This window comes from Magallana gigas, chromosome 1, assembly GCF_963853765.1.
Source record: "Magallana gigas chromosome 1, xbMagGiga1.1, whole genome shotgun sequence".
Taxonomy (NCBI): domain Eukaryota; kingdom Metazoa; phylum Mollusca; class Bivalvia; order Ostreida; family Ostreidae; genus Magallana; species Magallana gigas.
In genome coordinates, this window is record NC_088853.1 from 45,000,606 (window position 1) to 45,023,302 (window position 22,697).

At 34.2% G+C, this 22,697-nt stretch overlaps 2 protein-coding genes across 7 annotated transcripts; one reads left to right on the top strand and one right to left on the bottom strand.

Annotated features, from left to right (window-relative positions):
* Nucleotides 1–499: 499 nt before the first annotated feature.
* On the top strand, nucleotides 500–7,648 carry LOC105344101 (calcium and integrin-binding protein 1). 2 transcript variants are annotated; one of them, XM_066068165.1, is made up of 8 exons: nucleotides 500–701; nucleotides 3,525–3,609; nucleotides 3,979–4,013; nucleotides 4,566–4,665; nucleotides 5,308–5,455; nucleotides 5,691–5,800; nucleotides 6,156–6,244; nucleotides 6,742–7,648. In XM_066068165.1, exons 2-8 carry the CDS (start codon nucleotides 3,559–3,561, stop codon nucleotides 6,761–6,763), a joined length of 555 nt encoding a protein of 184 aa, XP_065924237.1. In that variant the 5' UTR covers nucleotides 500–701; nucleotides 3,525–3,558; the 3' UTR covers nucleotides 6,764–7,648. The 2 variants fall into 2 exon arrangements, with proteins under 2 accessions (XP_065924237.1, XP_034319529.1); XM_034463638.2 differs by having other exon boundaries at nucleotides 501–697.
* Nucleotides 7,649–8,305: 657 nt separating this feature from the next.
* Nucleotides 8,306–21,283, bottom strand: LOC105344104 (nucleoporin p58/p45). 5 transcript variants are annotated; one of them, XM_066068156.1, is made up of 17 exons: nucleotides 21,127–21,283; nucleotides 20,901–20,947; nucleotides 19,576–19,710; nucleotides 17,585–17,656; nucleotides 16,756–17,046; nucleotides 16,178–16,288; nucleotides 15,664–15,691; nucleotides 15,107–15,172; nucleotides 14,584–14,758; nucleotides 13,482–13,561; nucleotides 12,939–13,057; nucleotides 12,227–12,309; nucleotides 11,342–11,639; nucleotides 11,119–11,169; nucleotides 9,518–9,598; nucleotides 9,042–9,065; nucleotides 8,543–8,575 (listed from the first exon to the last, which is right to left on the bottom strand). In XM_066068156.1, the coding sequence occupies exons 1-16, from the start codon at nucleotides 21,156–21,158 to the stop codon at nucleotides 9,061–9,063; spliced, it is 1,674 nt and encodes a 557-aa protein (XP_065924228.1). In that variant the 5' UTR covers nucleotides 21,159–21,283; the 3' UTR covers nucleotides 8,543–8,575; nucleotides 9,042–9,060. The 5 variants fall into 5 exon arrangements, with proteins under 5 accessions (XP_065924215.1, XP_065924221.1, XP_065924217.1 ...); XM_066068153.1 differs by having other exon boundaries at nucleotides 9,508–9,598; XM_066068143.1 differs by lacking the exon at nucleotides 9,042–9,065 and having other exon boundaries at nucleotides 8,306–8,575; nucleotides 21,127–21,282.
* Between the last annotated feature and the right edge of the window lie 1,414 nt (nucleotides 21,284–22,697).

The following is a 22,697-nucleotide window of genomic DNA, read 5'->3' on the forward strand; positions in this document are numbered from 1 at the left end:
GTTTTCTCGAAATTCTGATGGACAGAGTTTAATTCGAATTGGGACCGTTAAAATGGCTGATCATGACAGGGCGCGGATAAGTATCGATCACTGAATTATAAAACGGGGACAGCTTAAAATTTTACATGTATCGCTCGTAATTCCATTTCAGTGTTTATATTAAAATTTATCCGTCAATATTTGCGAAAACGATTAGCTGTCTATTCCGGAAACTCTTGCGATTTTGGTTCAGTTTGTACAATGCATCGATGTATCATTACATGTATATCATTAATCAATATTTATACGTCAAAAACCGAACGCATTGTTTCGCTGTTATATTTTTCTTTTCTTTGTTTATAATCCCTCAAGCTGTGACGTAACTCCCTCTCTGTTTGCTTCTCATTATTGTTAAATAAATAACCAGATTTTATAGGGTTTTAAATCCCGTCGCATTGCCCCTAATAAATAATAAAAAAAAATAGCCCCGTCACTTCTAGAGGGGGGTTTTAAAAACACAATGTGCATTAATGATCAATGTCTTTAAAATTACAGAAGTTTTTTTTTTGTAAAGATGTAACATAATGCTTGTAAAGATAACGCACTTGTTCGTCGTGTACGGTTTGGTCACGATTCCAGTTTAACGTGTTTTAAAGTTTTCTGCAAGTTGTTTGGGACTACAGAAAATTTGGAAGAGATATTTTCATTCTTACTAATCGTAAGTACATGTATATTGGTTCTCTGAGAGAGAGAGAGAGAGAGAGAGAGAGAGAGAGAGAGAGAGAGAGAGAGAGAGAGGAGAGAGAGAGAGAGAGAGAGAGAGAGATGCGTCTTTCCTAGATCTTATTTTGAGTTTTGGTGTTATAGCATCGTTATATGTTTATAAGTACAGTATGGCACTATACAGAGAGAGAGAGAGAGAGAGAGAGAGAGAGAGAGAGAGAGAGAGAGAGAGAGAGAGAGAGAGATACGTCTTTCCTAGATCTTATTTTGAGTTTTGGTGTTATAGCATCGTTATATGTTTATAAGTACAGTATGGCACTATACACAGAGAGAGAGAGAGAGAGAGAGAGAGAGAGAGAGAGAGAGAGAGAGAGAGAGAGAGAGAGAGAGAGAGAGAATACACTTAACTAGCCGTTTTAAGAACAAAGCCGGCTAAATTTGATATTTGTATATAATTTGCATGATTAAATTTCCGTTTTAAATGAATTTTAAATATATATTTCGACAGAACACATATTAAATATCAAAGTGATTTCTTTCTTTTGTTCGCTCCCGCTCGAGTATTATTTGTATATACAATGAATTATCTTTTCCGGACTTGTTTAGATTATTTTTAAAAATTGTAGCATATGTATGAGGATTAAGCTGAGATCTTGTACATCAAAATATGCTTCGTGTAAATTGAAGACAAAAGTGTGCATAAAAATATACATGTATGCACAAATAGTTCATGGAAACGTTTTTTAAGATAAACTTCGCCTCGCCATCTATGAGATTGATCAACCCAATATATTTCCGTAGTGAGTCAGTAACTAACCTAATAAGTAATAATATATGTCCTTAAAACAAATATAGAATCATGCCTTTTACAAAAGAAGAAAAAAAGTAGATTTTTTTAAAGTAAAATTCAATCAAATACGACGCACTTAACATTCTAAACCTTTAAATGGTTTTATATGTCTGAATTCTTTGTTTAAAAAAACGACTGTAGTATATTTCCCTTAATTTTGTTTAGAAAAGAAAAAAAAAAGAGAAATTCTATATATACATATATATAAATAATATATTTAAAAAGTACTAAATAAAATAAAATAAACATTACTATACATCGTAAAAGTGTTGGATCTTATTGATTCGAGGCCAGTTAACTGAATGTATGTATCTAAACACTAAAAATAGGCATTAGCTAACGACACGAATAAATAAAATTGACAATTTCAATTGCTCGTGCGGTTAGCCTTTTAAGAGCTTTAAATTTTAAATATACATATATACATGTACATTTATACATGGAGACAAGTATTGTTAAACAGCTTAACATAAAATAAAATTCAACCCCCTAAACAACGCTGTCATGTTTGTTCCTAAGATAAATGTATAGCATTAATCCGCTTAATATATATATTTTTTTATCATTTGAAGGTTGGTGGTTAAATATGTAAGAACATAATAAATAATAGATATTTATACACATGTATGTTAGAAAAAGATGCTGTGAGTTTATTTTAGAGTAGATATTTGTGAATCTTTAGATTAGCAATACATGATCTTGTTACTCAATACTCATGTCTTATGACAGGAAATCATAAATATGCCGGTGGATTTTTTTTTCTATTACATGTATTTATATATGACAGTGTAACATGTTTGATGACATTTATTATATTCTTTTTTATTAGAATGTGATATATTTTTTCCAATTGGAACTCAATTCAGCCACGAATACACATTAATAGTTTCACCCCCCCCCCCGCCCCTTCGCAAATAGTTATCGAATTAAATTGTTTTCAGAAATAAAGATATTAAAGTTAACACATAGGCACAAAACAAATCCCTCTAGAAATTTTTCCCAAAATGCAAAAATGCCATTTCATGGAGATGATATGATATGGGGATGGATGGGGAAAGACGGGTGCTTCCTACAATATACATATAAGAACTGGTATCATTTCTGACTGTTCATATTTACCCGATGAGAGAAGTGGGGATGTCAATGTGTATTTTAATTAACTTATAATATGAATATTTACTACATGTGCAAACTTGGGGGCGTGAGGGGGGGGGGGGGGGTCTAGTTCGCCTAGAACCAATTTAACAAGAGCTTAGAGTTTGGGTAGTTTTGTCAAACGGCAATGTGACGTAGGCCTGTCTATTTCATTGTAGGCCACTCAGCCTTGGCTTATTGAAATCAAGAAGATTTGTCTGGCTTTTGAGCTAACTTGTTTTGACGCAAGAAATAGATAATTACGTCCTACTGAAAGTCCAAGGCCTGTTAAAAGTGGTTTTATCTCTACATGTGTTGAGGGGAGGGGGGGGGGGGGGGGGGTCCCTCAGTCCTTACTGACTCATCGTATCATTGAACTGATTAGTTATATTATTTTCAGTTAATTGTTTTGAATTAATACTGTTGAGTTATAACGTATGGCGCAGTTTTTTTTCTTATTTTAAAAGACTAGTGTAATATATTTACAGTTTAGAACATATTTGATGCGTGAAGTATTACCAGCATTAAAATTCAATATTTACTTTTGTGTCTGGGAGATGTGTTTACCTGCTTCTCAACTGACAACTGGCAACGGGAGTGATTGGATTCCAGTTTTGAATTTTTGATGCTTTGCTGTTTCTATTTGGTTTTTTTTTTGGGGGGGGGGAGAGAGAGAGAGAGAGGAGAGAGAGAGAGAGAGAGAGAGAGAGAGAGAGAGAGAGAGAGAGAGAGAGAGAGAGAGAGAGAATAAGCGTAATGAAATACCGATATATAACCAATATTTTTTAAGATCGATAAGCTGCGACCAAATGATCTATAATTTGTTTTTCTCCCACAGTTTAGAATTTTGTGATGTGATCTCTACAGACAACATGGGTGGTGGATCCAGTATTTTCACAAAACAAGAGCTGGACGACTATCAGGTACTGTAATAGCATAATATTACATGTCAGAAAATGTAATAGATGATTCACTAGGTGTTGTAAATGTACATTTAGTAATGAGTGTTTGTGAATATAATTTATCGAATTTTTTGGTTTCATCAATATTCTTGGGCATCAATTTTTGTGGATATAGTGAAAATTCACAGTTTCAACTACTACATTCATAAACAATTCGTTCAATGAACATTTAATTTCGTGGATTAACTCATCAACGAAACCCACGAAAATTGGTATTCAACGAATATTAATGAAACCACAGAACTCTGGATGTAGTTAACATGAGCCATAGCATTAATGAGTTCATATTACGCAAAAAAAGGTAAAATACGCTGTTTATTTCTATTTTAGGAACTTACATATTTTACGAAGAAAGAGATACATCAGTAAGTCCGATTTTTTTGCGGTTTTTTTTTCTTGCTCAGACTTTGCTCCAAAGTATATATTTACATTATTGCATATTGTGGTATTCCATGTTTAGGGGAAACACCATAAATGGCAAAACTTTTTTCGTATTGAGGTGTGGGGGGGGGGGGGGAGTTTTATCTTTAAGACTATATACTAAGTTCATGTTGTTCAAATCTGGCATAAGCATAAGATTTGAAAATTGGGGGGAAGGGGGGAGGGGAGGGGGTCATTTCTGGTATGGGGGAACAATTCTTTTTTAAATCAATTGTCTGATGAAAAGTCTAATAGAAACACTTTTATTTTCATTTCATTTTCCCCGTTGATAATTCATATCACAAGTCTACACCGACCGAACCTTAAGGTCAATGTACGTTTAGGGGGTTTTTTGCTTTGATTTTTTTTCTGGCATGTAAAAAATCATACCCCCTTTCTAATAATGCAAAGGGCGTTTTATTAGGTAGAAGGTATATTTTTGATGTGAGAAGAAGTGTAACGTCATATGCCTGCATTTTTATATTCTTTCACTATAGTGTATACAAACGTTTCAAAAGCCTGGCGCCGAACCCGGAAGCTGTAACCAAGGCAACCAAATTGTCACGTGACGAACTTTATGCACTTCCAGAGATAAAAGTAAGGGTTTGATCAAAAGAAAAAAAATATAAACCCAAATATTGATATTGAAAAAGGATAAAAAAAAATTTAGAGATCCACTCTCCAAACCCCGAAACCTCGTAAACAAGTAAAAAAACTTATTTGAATGAAACACTTTTCACTAATCTGACCTCATAAGAAATATCTTAAATTGGACACACGCTCTAATACTTATTACAGGAAAACATGCTTATAGTGAAGCCCTAGGGACGGGCAATTTTACTTCGTCAAGTTTACAACATTTAATAGAGTCACGGGGAATGAAAATCACTTCGCTGTAAGGGTCAATTCTTCATAAGTGTGTTCGCTATAACCGTGTTTTACTGTAGTTTGTTTGTATGTCATACGAGCAATGAGGCCACAGTATTTAAATAAACTAGAATCAGGATTGTGATTAAACTAAAAACTAAAAGCCACTTTGATGGTTTTTTTCACTATCTATTTTGTTTAACCGAGACTGGGTTCTGCATGCATTTCCTTGATTTCCATCGCCGTTTATTTCTGGTAACTTTTTGGTTCAAAGATTATAGATTTTTGATAATTCCTATTTAAAGTTGCCAATCTAAAATATTCTTCCTGATACAAAATGAAATTAACCTGTATATTTTATTTCATGTTTAGGTTAACCCTTTCAAAGACCGCATTGTGCGGGTCTTCTCATCTTCCGGTGACGACAGTATGACGTTTGAGGACTTCCTGGATATGATGTCAGTTTTTTGCGACCACGCCCCCCTGGCAATCAAAATAGAATACGCTTTCCGAATTTATGGTACAGTACAATCAGCAGATCTTGAGCAAAAATTTGGTTCTAACAATGCAATAAATTTTGTTTAGTATTATAATAATTATAATTCTTTTGGGCTGAGCGTTGATCAAAGTGAAGTAGAACAGGATTGTGTCATAAAAACATTTTAAAAAAGTCAATATAATTTCTTAATATAAATGAAGAAAAAATATAACTTCAATGTTATAGAAAATGTACTTAGAGTTGTCTTTATTGGCAGATTTCGATGAGGATGATTCCCTTGGTCGCGAGGACTTACGTAAGTTGATTGACAGATTGACGGGTGAAATGAAGTTAGGAGAATCTGACATGGAGCAATTAATCCAAGCAGTAAGTCGGTCTCAAAATACTCGATCGGCGAAAATCTACATCGCATTTATTTAAACCAGGCAGAAAGAAGCTGTATAAACTATTTTAACAGCTTTGTTATGCATTACGGTATCACTAAATCTATTTGAGGTTTTACGACATTGACTTTTCATATATTCTTATAACATAGAACTAAATAAATGAAAGGCTATCCCCCATATATCTAAAAAAAAAAATTGATGTATATAATTACATTTAATAGGAATGGGATCTAAAGAAATTGATGTATCTAATTACATTTAAAAGGAATGGGATATGAGTTTGTAAGAAGTAATGTGCATGTTCCACTACTTATCTTCTTATTTTGATTTTTTAGGTAATTGAGGAGTCAGACTTGGACAATGATGACGGATTGTCATTTGCAGAATTTGAGCACAAAATGACAAAAAATCCAGAGTTTGTTACGTAAGTATCACGTCATCAAAACGATTTCAAATCAATCCTTATGTTTTTATTGATTTGTAAAGAAAAGAACGATATAAAGCCTCTAATCATTATTCCTTGTCAATGAAACGAAAATTCAAAATTCATAGGCGGATTCCAGAGAGGGGGGGGGGTGTTCGTAATCCGCCATCCCAATCCTTCCAGAAATTCACAATTTTTTAAATTTAAATTTCAAATAGTAGAGAAACCAGATAAAGACATTTGAACCAACAGCCCTGCTGACAAAAACTTATCTTGTACCCTTCATGAACGGAACAATTTCTATTAAAATCTTTATCGTGTATAATGATTATAAATGCAATTGAACTCATAATTCTTTTATTCGGAAAGTATTCATGGAAAAATGATAGAATTATAAACTAGTATACCAATTTAAGCAATGAAAGTTGGGATCAAAAATGGTTGCGATGCTGAAGACTTTGTAACCTCTTTTATTCTTTTTTTTTTTACAATTGCAGGAGCTTCAGGATAAGAATGTAAGACTAGCTTCTACTGTGTGGGCGACAGGACAAATATTTTTAGAAATGATGAAATTAACGTTTATAATATATACAGGGGCTCGCTAATATACATGTAGTTAGTGTAACTATATTGATTTTATGATTATGGTCAAAAGTGATCCCATCTCCCAAAAAGAGCTGTGCATAATGAAATCTAGACAGACAGTATTCATCGAAACAATGTAGACTAGATGTGCACATATAATTTCAAGTATTGTGATTTTTCATATCATATTTTCTTGCTAATAATTGTTAACTGCCATTTAACTACATGACTGTATCTTCTAACAACTTTTTACATATCTTTTAACTACTGTAATAATCTGTTTCCCATAAAATTGACTAAGAAGTATGCAAATCAAATGAAAAATGTAGCTGCTTTATTATAAAGCTGCCTTTCCTCTGATTTTTTATGAATAATTTACAAATAGACAGAGTACTACAAAAATGTATGTCAGTGCCTTTCTCAGAAATATTGAGAGATTGTCCACATATCATCATGTTGTCTTTATAGTAAGCAATCGCGATGAAAAATTGGAAATGCTCCAAAAATGTGTCTCGATGATCAATCAAATTTAATAGGAAATTATGCATGTTTATTCGTTTTAATAGCTATAGGTCCATGCTGGAAACCCAAGCCCCAAGGATGGAAAAATAAAAAAAATTGTTTAATTAACTATGCACTTTTCATCAGAGAAACAAGTTAGTATAATTATACGTCCATGACTTTTGTGATCAATTTGTAAATGATCATTATAAAATGTTCCATACATTTGTTTGTTATTTACATGTACATTGCTTTGTAAACCAGAAATTTAATATAAAATCGATATGGTTTGTTGAAGTTTACTCGAAATAAATTCCAATTTGTTAGATGAAAAGTTTTATTTCTTTAATTCAAGATCAATAAAGAGCATTTTAAGGAGGTCGCTGGTCAACAAATTACCAATCAGACCTGCCTTAAACTTTTATACGTGATTTTTTTTTAGCCAAAAACTAAGTGAAGAAAAAATTCAAATATTTGAACTTCAATTTTAGTACATTCTCTTACATCTTTTTACAGAGCTCTTTTGTCTAAAGAAGATAAACATAGCTTTAAAATGGCCACAGCAATCCAGCCCTCTTAAATCTACTTTATGTCAAACACCTGCCAAAGAACAGCCTTTTGATCATGTCTTGTTTCATTATGTTTAATCTAAAACAACATCCGGTTCAGCGCCACCTTCTTGATAATAACTTAACTCGCCCCCTAAGCATTTGGGACCCAGTCTTTGCATTAGCTTTACATTTGAGGCAGTTCTACTGATATCTAAGAAGGAGACGTATATGGTGCAAATATTTCTTATTTGGCAAATAAGGAACGATTGCAATGTCTCTCTGACACTGAAACCATTCTGATTTTCGAAATGCTCAATGACATGATCAAAATGAGAGAATATTTTAAACACTGAAAAAATTACTTTTCAAGTACTTTCAAGGTGCAAGTACCGGTAATATCAATGAAAACAACACAGACCAGCCATGATAATGTACATGTAACAAAGTTTATTTACAGATTAACAATCACAACAGTTGCTTCAATACCAGTCCACTTTTTACATCACTCTCTCCAATCAGGCCGAATTTCATCTTTTATTTCTCTTACTACCAGGGGGTTTGTTTAACTGAAACGGTTGTTCACCTCCCGCTGAGGGAAAACCCTGAGGTGTTCCAAATGCTGGTGTCTGAACTGTCTGAGGTGTTCCGAACAGTGATGGGGTGGTAGTGGTTGTTGGAGCAGGGGTCCCAAAACCTAGTTAACCAAAATAAAAAGAACTGATTCGTCATTCACAAAAAAAACAACAACAAATGACTGAAATCCTATAATTTTATAAATGAATGAAACAAGTTAAAACTGATAGCTGAAGTTTGCAAACAAAAAATATTTTTTTAAATTCAACTTAAATCAGGATATGAAACACAGAATTTATTCCTTTTTTTAAAAATTGGTGTTTTATGTATATGACCAAATACCGACCACATTAATTCATCCTCCTCCCTTTATGACCATCCAACAAACAAGTTAAAGAGGGAATAGCGCTTGAATATATATATAAATGTGAAAAGGAATGCAATATGATGATAAAAAAGCTGTGTACATTGTGTAAGCATGCATGCTCTAGGAAAGAGAGGACACAAAACCAGATTGCTCCATAAGGAATTCAATATACATATGTACTAAATGTACAATTTTTTTTTTCTTTTCGTAATACACTTACATTGGGTGTTCTTACTATCTTAAACTGAAAGAAAATCATTGTGAATCTGTTACAATTGTTACTTTAGCAGCCCAATGCTTTTTTTTATCCTAATCCATTTTCATTCCTTTTTATCTAGTATAAACTTTATAATAAAGACTAGCTCTGAACTATGCATCTAATACATCTAAACTCAGCCATCAAATCTGAGGAATTTTTGCAAAGACATCTTGAAAAGTTAATGTCTTAAGCATCAAGATGCATCCAGAGAAATGGCTGTAAATTTTATTGTTATTGGTTATAGTTGTCAAGCACTTTTTAATACAATGTGAACCAATCACCCAAAAAGCATAGAATATGAAACATCTAATTAGGAGCCACAAACATAAAACCATCCAATCAGAGACCAGGAATAGATGCCCCAATCAGAGGCTGTCTTACAGAACAGGGCTTGGGATGAGCCGTAATGATGGACTGATTTGCTTACCACCACTAACCTAATGGGCGAACTGTTGCAGTGTTCAAGCCAGTAAAGCCTGAACTTGTGGTGGTGGTGGTGGCGGCGGTAGAACCGAATCCTGTGGAGAGAGGAAAAGAAATGTGTCACATGACTAGCAACCTCGCTTTTCAGTAAACGTGCACTGGACATATCAACAGGTGCCCCTGGTTGTACATTTGCATGTAAATCAGTTACATGTAAAATGGCATGCTTTTATATTCTCTAACTTTTTTCAAAAGAACATTATGAGATGGACAGTTGCTACAGTTGGAAGTTCTAAATATTACAGCAATTCAGTGGACCTATCAGTCATCTACACTTTCTTAGAAATATATAGTGGAAACATAAAAATAAACAGTGTCACAATGGACCCCCCCCCCCCCCAATATTTTCATGCATGAAGATATTGAAGTTTAATGAACATGCTAGTGTGTTGAAAGCCTTCACCTTAGTCCTTATTCTAAACCTCTTGATAATTTTTTCAACTTTTCCTTGAATTGACCATAGATTCTCAAAATTGAGCAATGACAGAAAATTCTGGCAGACAATTATAAAAACCTTGTGACATGCCTCAGATAAACAGATTCATTGATACAAAGTTTCAGATGATTTTCCTTTCAATATTTATCACGAATTTAATAAATTTCCTAAATTCTGAAGGTAATTCACAAACTTATTTACCGGGTAATAATCTGCTGATAATCGGAGATATAAAAAAAAAGATGAAAATGCCGTGATAAAATTTCTGTTAGCTTTTCCTAGGCTTAGTGTTGAACAGTAAAAAATGTATAATACTAGTGCAAAACACTATATAGAAAAAAAACCCATAAGAGATTTGTAGATTCTAGAAAGGATCATTTAGTATTATTATATAGTCTGTGAATGAATGTCCAATGAATAATGTAATATTATTCTCTTTTCCTAGAGGTTTTATCTGCTTAAGATTCAAAACTATACGAATATAAATCATAAATGATTGTTTGTTTATTAATCCGTGAAACAAGATAGAATTTGCTATACACTTTAAATACTGTATACAGAATAATATTCGCCCTCGTCTTATTTTCACCCCCTTTCGCCCTCGTTGTCATCAGGTGAATTTCGATGTCTTTAATTATTTTTCTTTAAGCACAACTGTGTCTGGGCGAATTCAATATGGAGCAAAACTGTTTTCAAGAGTAGAAGGGCGAAAATTACATGGGGCGAAAATAACCCTGTATACAGTATGTGTTGGATAATAAGGGCTGTTTGTTTTTTTTCAAATGTTTATAAATGTTTTACATCAGCAATTCGCTACAAAAAAAGTTACAAGTATGAAAGCAGAAAAGCCAATAAATTTTACCTCTGGGTGAAAGAAATAGTGTCACTGTACATTATACATTTCCACAGATATTATTCACACAGCAAGTGAAATCATATTTTCATAAGAAAAACCCTGAACCTGTGTTTTATCACTTCACACAAAGACAAAATCACATTGTCTCCGTTAAAGCTAGTGCTTTATAATTTAAAATCGTGATTAGCTTCACTCCAGACTTACGGGAAGGAAAAATTAATTTTGAAAGTTAAAATTGGGCATAAAACATGGATATACTGTACCGCCAAATGCTGGGGGCGGCACTGTGGTAGAACTGCTTCCTAAACCAAATCCTACAAAATACATCAAATAGAGGCATGACCAAATATAACTTATAAACTTAATTCTTGTACAAGAATCAAAATATAATAAAATAAGAGTTCAACTATTTTCTATCCAAGAACAAGTATTTAGTGAAACTCAAAGCAAACAAAACCAAAAAAATAAAAAAAATGGAAAAATTACCAAATGCGGGAGCTGTAGTCGTCGTGGCTCCAAATAACCCAGTCGACCCGAATCCTCCCGTGGTCTGTCCCAGGGTCCCTAGACCGGCCACTGGGGGTGCCGCTGCAGGTGGCTGCTGGGATTTGGTGAGGGCTGACGCCATGGCAACTGCAGCCGCATTGGAAAGTCCGGAGAACGGACTGGGACCAAAATGTTCCGGGAGGACCTTGGGTTTGACCGCTTTCTTCTCTCGTTCGAAGATGTTTTTGGTGTCGTGCAGGAAGATCTTCCTGTAGTTTAGGTAGTGTTCTTTCTGGGTCTGCAACACACAGGTTAAAAAATAAGAGCTTGAAAATAGACAAAATGTTAGACAAAATGCATTATGAACTACATGCAAGATTATTTATTGTTTATTTTGTACACAAGTTCACAGTATATATCACCTTTGCATGACTTCATATACATGTAAAATAAACAGCAAAGATTTTGTTAATGGTATAGATATTGTAAGATAAAAATCATAATTCATAATGAGCTAAGGTTGTTGCATTGTAGTTCACATTTAGTGGCAGATTGGGGGAAGGGGAAGTAATATGGAATTGGGGACATTCACCAAGATGTTGAAGGTGGTTGTTTGGGCAAAGATACCTTACAATTAATTTGCATCATTAATATTATCCTGAATATTTATCATCACGCATTCCTTTATTAAAAAAAAAAGGCTTAATTGCAAAACAAATTCGTTGCTGCTAACCAGTTGCCCCAGGTAAATTGTGAAGTAATCGTCACAAATAAATCTTTGTTTACAGAAATAAATTTACGCGATAATAAATTTAATATTTGAGCGATGTATTGATAACACATGATTATTTCAGTAATACATGTACAGTATATATGTATCCGTACCTTGACTGCCTCGTGGACCTGATGTAACTGGGCGGCAAGGGCAATGAACGTCTCGTGTAGCTTTCTGAGCAGCTCCACCAGCTCTGTAAACATTGTCAGTTAATACAAGTAAAAATTAATGTAAACATACTACATTCTGCGTCAGTCATATAAGTAAAGATAAATATCATATAAAATACTGTAAACACTGCATTTAGCATGTGGCCGAAACTGATTTTTAAACAGTTTAGTGTAGATTTGATCGAGTGCATCTCTGTATGCACCAACATATTTTCAATGTAACATAACAGATATGTGTGACATTTAGCTACATGTACGCAGAAGAGCAAAGTGAACCCATTCTTCCCACCTTACACATGTTACATTCATTATATTATATTTCTATGGAATCATTTTTATTTGTAATTGTGGGGGTTAATGTTTGTGGGTGGCCACAATTTTTCTTGTTTGTGGGGACATAATTCTGTAGGTAGTGTAATCTGGATGATTTTAATGAATATTAATCTAATTATTGTGTATACATTTGTGGGGATGTAAATAAGTGGGCAAGGGTTACCCACGAAAGTCACAAACATGGGTCACCCACGAACAATGATGATTCCACAGTACTCATTTTATACAACAAGTAAAATGTATACTATTTATTTTGACAGTAAGGAATAATTAATAGAAATTGTTTTTAAAAAAGAGCTGGCAGTAACTTTATCCTTACCCTCGGGGGACAGGATGCTGGGCTGACTGATGGAATGAAGGTGACCTTCCAGGGTCTCAATTTGTTGTCGATACGACAGCATCTGGGTCTCAAAATTCTCCACTAGTCGCTGGAAATACCTGGAAAAATGCACTTTGGAAATCAATTTTTTTTTCTATTTAGAGACCCTTTGAAGGGTTCTATACAAAATGTTAAAATATTCTTTATTTTTTTATTTACAGTACTTTTCATTCATTTGTGATCACTTCTTCTTCAAAGAGTTGTATGTAATAAAATCCGCCCCCCTTTATTTTCACCACATTTGCCCTGTTATCGAGAAAAAATACAATGGGGCTTATCTAAAACATACAGCTAAATTTTTGTTCTAACACAATGATGTGGCTAAATCTAAGCATAGTTGGGCAAAATAAAATTAAGTGGAAAATAATCTTGTATGCAAAACAATAAGACTGTAATGCCAATTTTTTTCCAATTCAAAAATCTTCTCTTTAATACAGGGTTTGATGCCTGATTCTAGTGCACATGACATGTACCAACACTTACTCTGTGGGTGCCGTGTTCTCATACTGCAGCCCTGCAGGAATGTCCTTTGTTCTCTGGGCCATCTCTGCATTTTTCAATTCCTTAAAAAAGACTATATTGTAATTCACTTCATTCCATTGAAAATTCACCAGTATTAAAAAGAAAATGAAGTGTTTTGATATCTAAGGCAGCTATTTCCTTCATCAAACAAATTGCACAAAACACTGATAGTCCATCTAAACATTGTGAATATTGTCTCTAAATGACTACAATCATCTAGCCTATGTAATATACTGTGGTTTCATTAATTTTTGTGGGTATCAATTTTCGTGGATTTTCTAAAAACCACAGTTTCGAGGATACTGAATTTCGTGGCCAATGATCCTATCAATACAAAATGTTAGTTGAAATTGAACTTCAATGAACATTTAATTTTGTGGATCAACTTAACAACGAAATCCACAAAAATTGGTATTCAACGAATACTGATGAAACCACAGTATTTGTTAACAAAATCCTCCCCCCTTCAGCCTCGTACTCACATCATTTTTTACCACAATCACAAGTGACATCTCAAGACCTGACACATCTGTTTCTCAAATTCATTCTTCCATGGGTTGTATCTATTTCAAAATCACTACTAATAACCATTCCCCCTTTTAATTTATTTCTAGATTTCCTCCCCCCCCCCCCACACACCCACTTCCCTGTATCCCCACACACCCTACTCCTCTCACCTGTATCATGAGTTGGCTCTTCAACTAGATGGACATTGTGACTTTTCCTCTTACCTTGGTATATTCCTGTCCTTTAACATATCTACCCACTCTTTCCTGACCCCCACCCCTCACCTGGGTCATCTCTTTCCTGACCCCTCCCCACTTCTCACTCGGGGCATCTCTTTCCTGACTGCCTCCCCCACCCCTCACTTGGGTCATCTCTTTCCTGACCCCTTCCCCCACCCCTCACCTGAGTCATTTCTTTCCTGACCCCCCCCCCCCCCCCTTCACCTGGGTCATCTCTTTTCTGACCCCCTCATCCACCCCTCACCCAGGTCATCTCTTTCCTGACCCCCTTCCCCACCTTTGTAGATTTCCTTACCCCACACACCCTAGCTCCTTACCTGGGTCATCTCTTTCTTGAGTTTCTCCACCGCACAGGCGTTCCTCTGTAGACCGTTGGAGACGATGGACAGAAGCTGTTTGAGGGAGGCCACGTCCTCCTGTACTTTGTACATGGGCTTACATGACATGCGGGAAATCCCCTCCTGGACGGTCTTCTCCTCCTTAATGTAGGTCCTGTAAAATCACAGAACCATTGTGGGAATAGAAATGCATTGTGGATACTTTCACTTGTTGTAATAAAAATTGTTGTAACAGGAACATCTCAAAAAGGTTTTTCACTTTATAAAACTACAGATGCATTGTGTGAGCACTTTCCTTTCATATACTTTTGAATGATTTAAAAAGATTTTCTTTTGAATAAACATATATATGACAAAAAAAAAAAGCTTTACAAAAAGTAATTTACTCATTATCCCAACTTTCCAATCCTCAAGAATCATAGTTATCTTTACAAATACATTAGCCTTTATTGTAAGATAACCTCTCTGATATGTAGTACATGTAGCTGATTGGGGAACTTACTTGAAATCCTCCACAGTTTTGACAATTTCTGGAGGAACCTGGCTTTTCTTTAGAGTTTTTCCATCTCTGTATAAGCACAATAAAACTAACAATCATTTCATGATAACATTACTTTTATTATATCACAATAATGAGGTTTCATTATTCATTCTTCAGTTGATCCATGAAATTAAATGTTTAATTCATCAAAAGCACCGCCAAGGGAAACTGTTCTTGTACATTTCCTGTAAATCTTTTTTTCATTCATTTAAATTTGATGCTGACAGGTATATTGAATGAAAATCACAAAAAATCATGTTTGTCGCACAAATGTAATAAAACTTATGAATGGAAAAGTGTGAAGATAATCTTAAACCAAATTATAGGATTCCAGTTCCATTGTATGCCAAAATACCATGAGTTAACCATGACATTCTGGATGCAGAGTTTCCGGGTTTTCAAATCAGGTTGAAAAAAACTCTGAAAGGCGACATCTTAATAAGGTTTATAATTATAATTAACTTATATAACTTATAACTGAATATATTTATACTATAAGACAAATATATAGTACATACCCTGCTTTGGGATCAGCAGCAGAACCTCCTGAAAAATTTATTTTTAAAATAAGCATGCAAGTATCACAAAGTCCTAGCTATGATTAAAATTTTGCATTCTATATGACATTTATTCAATTTGCCAGAATCATACATTTTTTTTTTTAAAACGATGATTTAGTTTTCTACATGCACATTTACTGAAGTACATCTTATTAACATGAACCATTCTTCATGACAAAATCAGTAATAAATAATCCAAAATCATTTAACATGTACAGTAAAACAGGCTTATAACAAAGTGACTGGGACGGGTGATTTTGCTTAATTCGTTATATCCATCAAGTTTAAGCATGTGATAAAGTCAAAGTGAATGAAAATCACTGCACTGTAAGCATCAATTCATTATAAGTGTTTGCTATAACCATGTTTTACTATACATTTGTAACAAAAAGTTTGCACTGATATATAATTACTAGACACACAGTTACTTTAAAAGATGAGAAATAAATACAGTATGATAGACAGTATTTACCGGCGGCGGTGGTGGAGGTTTTTGGATCCACTCCCCCAAGCCCCACGGTCTGTGAGGTGGTGGCAGGGGTCCCAAACACGCTGCCTGTGGCCGTCGTGGCTCCCAGTATTCCTGTGTGAGAGAAAAGGCAATGGACATTCAACTTCATTCTTGAAACACTCTAACAGTGCATTTAGCAAATTTATGTTTTAGAAATAAGTGTCAACAAAAATCAACAAGGTAATAGGTGATAAAGGTGTGAAATAGTTTTTGATTGGGAAAATTTCTATTACAGCATGGCTTATACCATAAAATATAAAATGCATTTTTTAAAATTTGAGAACAATGAAGCAGTATGTAAATAGATGTGTAAATAGATGTATAGGTAAAGCACCGCGTACCTAGTAATGAATATTTTATAATTCCATACAAAGCAAATACAATTTAAAACTCCAAGACTATCCTGATACCGCAGGGCAAATATTCTACTTTGTCACCCTCGAAACCATGTTATAAATATTTAATATACAAATAAAATAATATATCCAAGATTTCAGTCTGTTATCAGATTCAGGTGAACTCTGCCTTCAACTATTTACCTGCAGGTTTGGCGGCTGGTGTCTGTGTGTTGAATAGTCCTCCCAGGGTTGAGGTGGTGCTGGTAAGGGTGGGTTTAACTGCTCCCCCGAGCCCCAGACCCAGACCCATCCCTCCCCCGCCAGTAGCAGTGCTGCTGGGGATGGGCATGGCAAACCCCATCGCTGGAGCCACTGTGGCCGTGGTCCCAGGGGCTGTGCTGGTGGTTCCTGGAAAGGCTGGGGGTAAGGTGGTGGCTCCTATTTTGAAGCCTCCACTTTGTGTTGATGCTGTGCTAGTTCCTAACGCAAAACCTGTTAAAAAACCCCAGAGGAAATCATTGTTTTAGTAGACCTGCTGTCATTCAAATGTAATATAATTGAACTTTGGTATCTTAAACAAGGATTCCTCAAATACAATGCATATTTCATAGTGATTTGTAAGTCCAACAACAATTTTACCCTTGATATCTTGAATACTCCAAGTTTTTAACAAGTCCCATCTACCTTGAGGTAATGAGGTTTGACTGTACATTTATATAGTTCTTGATGTTGGATATTTTTATGACTTTTATACAATGGGTGTAATAAAATCCTAAACAATATTAATATTGGAACAGATCAGTTACTACTGGTAGGAACATCTACTGATATCAGTACAACGGTACTTTACTTCACCAAACACTGTCCACTTGTGAAAACTTTGTCACATGAAAATCTTACTTCCTCTGCCTCACAACATGGAATATGAATATGCCTGAATGTCATGAAAGCAAATGCAGTTCCAATTCCAATATTCATTGAAAGTGTATTTTTCATTACCATGGTTTACTGTAGGTCACTGACCACTCACCTGCGGTGGGGGCTGCTGTAGAGGACTGTGTGGAGGGAAACGATGGTGTGGTGCCTCCCAATTTAAAGCCACCTAAATTCACAAAAATATCAAAGTCCTGAGAGAACTTTAAAAATATGTAACGGAGAAAAAAAAATAAATCGCCCATTTGGTAGTTCAAAACTTTACAAGTAAATGCAAACAAAAGTTAATAATTGACAATAAAACCTGAAGTAACAATTATTAGAGTAAATCAAATGTATTGACTTTTACAGGTTTCTGTAGTTAAACGGCAAAATAACACATGCCTTCTAAAGTAAAACAACAATTCCGAGGAAGCAAAGAAAATGTCTTTTGATGTTACCGTTAACCATCTTTTTTTCCATACAACTTTATTTTGCGATTTACCGGAGTCAAACTTGGTTCGCGGATTATAATGTTTGCCACCGAGAAGTAAATTATCTTAAAACTAATTTCACCAGAGGCTTTAAGGACTGGTTCGCAGAGCAAAATATTTGCACCGATGAGACTCCTGCCAACCTTGCGAAAATTTCTCACACACGTAAAATAGTTGGTTTACGGTACTTGATTATCACAGTTTGTTATAAATCAAAGTTCCTTTTAATCTTATTATTAGGGGAGGGGGTCTTACTGTAAATTCCTTATCAAACGTAAGGAATTAATATCCACGTAAAATCGCGAGAAGCCCGTCTCGTGAATTTTAAAATCTCGCTTTGAATTTTCGATCATATGTAAACTACATAAAACTATGATAAAATTTCGACATTCGAGATTTTATGTTCTCGCAATTTGATGGAAAACCGTTGAATCGTGGAATTTAGTACTCACGTAATATAAGGAATCTACACTATATCCTATCAAGAATATAACAATATTGCACTAAAAACTAACTTTGTGTCACTAACACTTATCTACTCAAACTCAGGTTTTGCGAGTTAGTTTTAGTCTTAGTCCTGTATGCAAAGAAGAGTCCCAGACTTTGTCCGATAGAAGTTTTAAAATGTGCGAGCCAGAGCTGAAACTTGTTTAGTTATGTTTGTGAGACATTAAAATAACAAGGAGATAAAATGATTTTGTATAGTCGATGTGAAAGAACTCCATACAAGATGCTTGCTTAACTTATCAACTCAAAACAAAGCGCAATTTCAGAGATTTAGTTGTGTCTCCTAAGTTAAAAGTGAACTCCTAATGCCAGAAGTTATTATAATCATGAGTATGATGTGTCATTTGATTTATGAATGGAAATTATGATTTTTTTTTTTGCTAGACATGAAATGTGCAATAAATAAAACTTTTCAACAATACTCTTTTTTTTTTAAATTATTTTCTACAGTACTTTTTATGAGAGAAAATATGCAAATATCTTAATATTACATTAAGTTTTATTTGATTTGATAATTTGAAAATGGCAGGTTTTATTCAAATTAGGTCGCCATTTGGCAACTGTGTCCAAAAGTCTACATTGAGCCCTGCAGTACGGCCATAAAGTTAACAATAAATGGAAGTTGACCTTTAACCACATTCAATGACTTTAAATTTTCACAGACTTGCCCTCTGACCCTTCATTTCAGCAATTATAAAATCTTAATTTTCTTATTTATTCAAAATGCCAGGCTGACAATAGAAAAATAGAGTCACACTAATTTATAAAATGCACATCCATTTTACTATAGACTCCTAATTAAATGCAAGGAAATAATTTCCACGTCAAATTGCCACAAGTAACCCTCTCGGATCTTAATATCTTGTTTTTATTTTTTGAACAGTTTTAAACTAATTATGGTTGAAACATAGTTTATATTATTGAAATTATAACCAAAAATTGATGATCGCAATTCTAAATTTTTGCAATTTGATACAAAACAGTGGAATAGCGAAATTCAGTACTCAAGTAATATAAAGAATTTACATTATATTACTATAGAGATTTATGGTGCAAATGGTCAATGATTTTGTATTATAATGTATCATAATTTCCTTCTCTGACTGACCTGTGGAGGCAGTAGGCGTGGCACCAAAGCTGAATGAAGAAGTCGGTCCAGCAGCTGGAGTTTGTCCTACAGCGGCACCGAATGACACATTTCCTGTCGCCTGCGTAGAGGGTGTTCCAAAAGAAAATCCCCCGCCTAGTCAGTGAAATAAGTATAGATCAGCAAGTATTCCAAACATGACAAATCAATAAAAAATTCAAAACTTTCTTTAAAATAGAATAACAACATTTGATATAATGTCTAAATGCTGACTTTATATTTTTTGTGGGTTTTATGAGGTCAAAATTCTATGCATTAATCAAGAAATTCACAGACATAGCCTTATTATTAGCATTGTTTTTGTTACTTCTTCAATCATTTAAGACTCCTAAGAATATATCGACAATGTTGAACTACACTACCTAAAAAAATTAGAAAGGTGGAGAAAGATTTTAGAGTATACATCATTACATGTAGTTTTGATGATCAATACTTAGTCTACAAAAAAATGGATTGTTTGGTTTCTTTCAATACACTGTACAGACATTTTATTGCAATAAAAAAGGGGGAAAACTTTATATAGATTTGCAATAAATGCTTTCAAAATACCAAACGAAAAAGTCCTATAAATGTACAGCCCTGATTTAGATAGAATGTTCTATCGTTAAGATGACAGATGTCCTACGGATCCGGTTTAACGATAGAATTCGTCCCATATACTTGCTTTGTAGCAAATAAAAAATTATATCGCGCTGTATCTTGCCTAAATTTTCATATGATTGGTCTCAAATACCTACAATGTTGCTCTTTTATAATCCCATATTACCAGATTAACTGTTTTTGCAACGAAACCACTGCCACTTTTAACACCACGTTTGAAAATTCACTGTTTATTGTCGACATGTTAATGACAAAATCCGAGACATTCCGAGTCTGACTTCCGACAGAATGACAGGCAAATTCAAACGTGTATATTAACAAAATGCCTTGGTACGTCTCATTAAATGGATATTTTGTGGATTAAACTACATATGCTTGTTCATAAATGATAAAGGTTTGTAATGTATAAAAATGTGTTTTTCCCATGCAGAATATTTTCAACAGACTTAAAATCGACGCAAGCTGATCCGCTTCGCAGCTGCTACATTGCAAGTATATGGGATGAATTCTTACTGTGACCTGAGCGTAGCCTGGTCACGGTAATTTTCTTCTTTCTAAGCCCTGATTATGCTTACACTATGGTTTTTCATTTTATCTATTTTTAGAACAGGGGGATCCCAATACAAAATTTTAAAGTATTTCGAAGATGCTACAATATCCCATTAAACTGAAACATGGATTCAAACCTGTTGCTGGTGTAGAGCCTGCACTGGGCGTGGCCCCAAAGGTGAACCTGCAAACAAAATCACAAAAGCACAAGTCTCTTACTCTTAGTTTAAATTTTGAGAGATCATGGTGGCACTATTCATGCGTGAAATACGAGTTTAAGAAATTCAAATTAATTAAAAATAGTAAAACTTGGTACTTGAATAAACATAATACTCAATAAATTGATATTAATAAGGTATTTACCCTGGAGTTGGGTTCTGTTTTCCACCGAACATGTTGGATTATTCCGAGTTTTCGGTCGGCGCACTTTTTGTCTTGATTAAAATTTAGTTAACTCGTACCAGGTTTACAGAAAAGGCGAACTTTGTCACTTTGAGACTATGGAACTCCTAAATACTTTTTTATATCATATGAAACGCATTCTTCTCTTTAAAAGTCTGAAATTGTTTGCCCAATTTTCGTTAAAACTCACGAATATGCGAATGTTTAAATAATATTTTCGGAGTCAAGTGAACTCGTACCCAAGTTGACTCGTAACCAAACAGACTCTAAATCCATTGGTCCCTTGATTAACAATGATAATTGGATTGTAAATATAAAAGATAAGCATATTTCAACCCCGATTATATTTTCCAAAAAATTTAAAAGACTAGATTGATTACCTGTTCTTTCTTTCTAATACAAACATGTGCACGTACATGTACCACGTGGTTTTAAAACAAAAGATTATAAAATATAATTTTAACTATATTTTTTAATTCATTATATGTATATGCAACTCTTCTCAAGTGTGATATGCAGAGTTGGATTGATTTAAACAACATCCTAGTTATGTAATGATGCGATACTTATGAATGATCGAGCAGATTTGTAAAAAAAAAAAATTACACATATCATACAGGGACATTTATTATATTGCTACAAAAACGTACTACCGTAAAAATTTATTATGCATGAAAATACGTAGTAAAATTTCTAAATTAAAAAAAAAATACCTTAACCACTCGAATAGCAAGATGCCACTTCAACAAGTTTTAGTTTATGTTTGCGGAAAAAGATTTCCAAAGAATTAAAGGAAATTGATAAAACACTTTGACCTGGAGAAGTATTTCAAAGTGTATAAAGAGTGTCTGCTTGCATTGATTTTCATAACCTCTCAGGTAAGTATCTCTCTCTCTCTCGCTCTCTTCTCATTTCCTTTACTGGGTCGTATAATTTTGAGGGGTTTTTTTCATTTTAAAAAGATTGAAATTATTTACAGGCTACAACGACTCATGGACAGCTAAATCCACCAGGCGTTAGTAAGTTATATGAACATTCGCCAATTTTTTTTTTTATTTTCACTTCATTTCAATTGGATTGCCATTTTACACTGTTTAATGGTTTAATTTTTTTGCACAGCAGTTGAAAGGGCGCCATGCATTGATTTTGTTTTATTTATTAACCCATCTATTTCTTTCTAACTTTAACTTTACTGTTTTAATATAACATAAAAATGATAACATAAATCTGTATAAGGGTTTACATGCGAGTGTCCCAAATTAGAGTAGGTGTGCATCGGTTAAGTACATGTACCATTTATTTATTAATGTTTTAAATTACGTGTACCTATTAAAAGCAAAATAATATATTATCCCCCTAATTTCTTCAATGTAGGATGTGAATTGATGGGTGTTTGTCTTTCAAGAGGGTTACAGTGCTTGTGATGACGCAACTTGTATAAGAATTCCATGGGCAACATGCAGGTAATTTTTCAAATTGGAGAGAGAGAGAGAGAGAGAGAGAGAGAGAGAGAGAGAGAGAGAGAGAGAGAG

What these genes read in the sequence shown, in the direction of transcription:
- LOC105344101 (XM_066068165.1), top strand. Translation starts at nt 3,559, where the DNA reads ATGGGTGGTGGATCCAGTATTTTCACAAAACAAGAGCTGGACGACTAT. An exon ending in ATGCACTTCCAGAGATAAAA is followed by an intron (nt 4,666 to 5,307) that starts GTAAGGGTTTGA and finishes TTTCATGTTTAG; the next exon opens with GTTAACCCTTTCAAAGACCG. An exon ending in ATACGCTTTCCGAATTTATG is followed by an intron (nt 5,456 to 5,690) that starts GTACAGTACAAT and finishes CTTTATTGGCAG; the next exon opens with ATTTCGATGAGGATGATTCC.
- LOC105344104 (XM_066068143.1), bottom strand. Translation starts at nt 21,158, where the DNA reads ATGTTCGGTGGAAAACAGAACCCAACTCCAGG. An exon ending in AACCTCCACCACCGCCGCCG is followed by an intron (nt 15,692 to 16,177) that starts GTAAATACTGTC and finishes TAAATTTTTCAG; the next exon opens with GAGGTTCTGCTGCTGATCCC. An exon ending in GCCGCCCCCAGCATTTGGCG is followed by an intron (nt 9,599 to 11,118) that starts GTACAGTATATC and finishes CTCTCTCCACAG; the next exon opens with GATTCGGTTCTACCGCCGCC.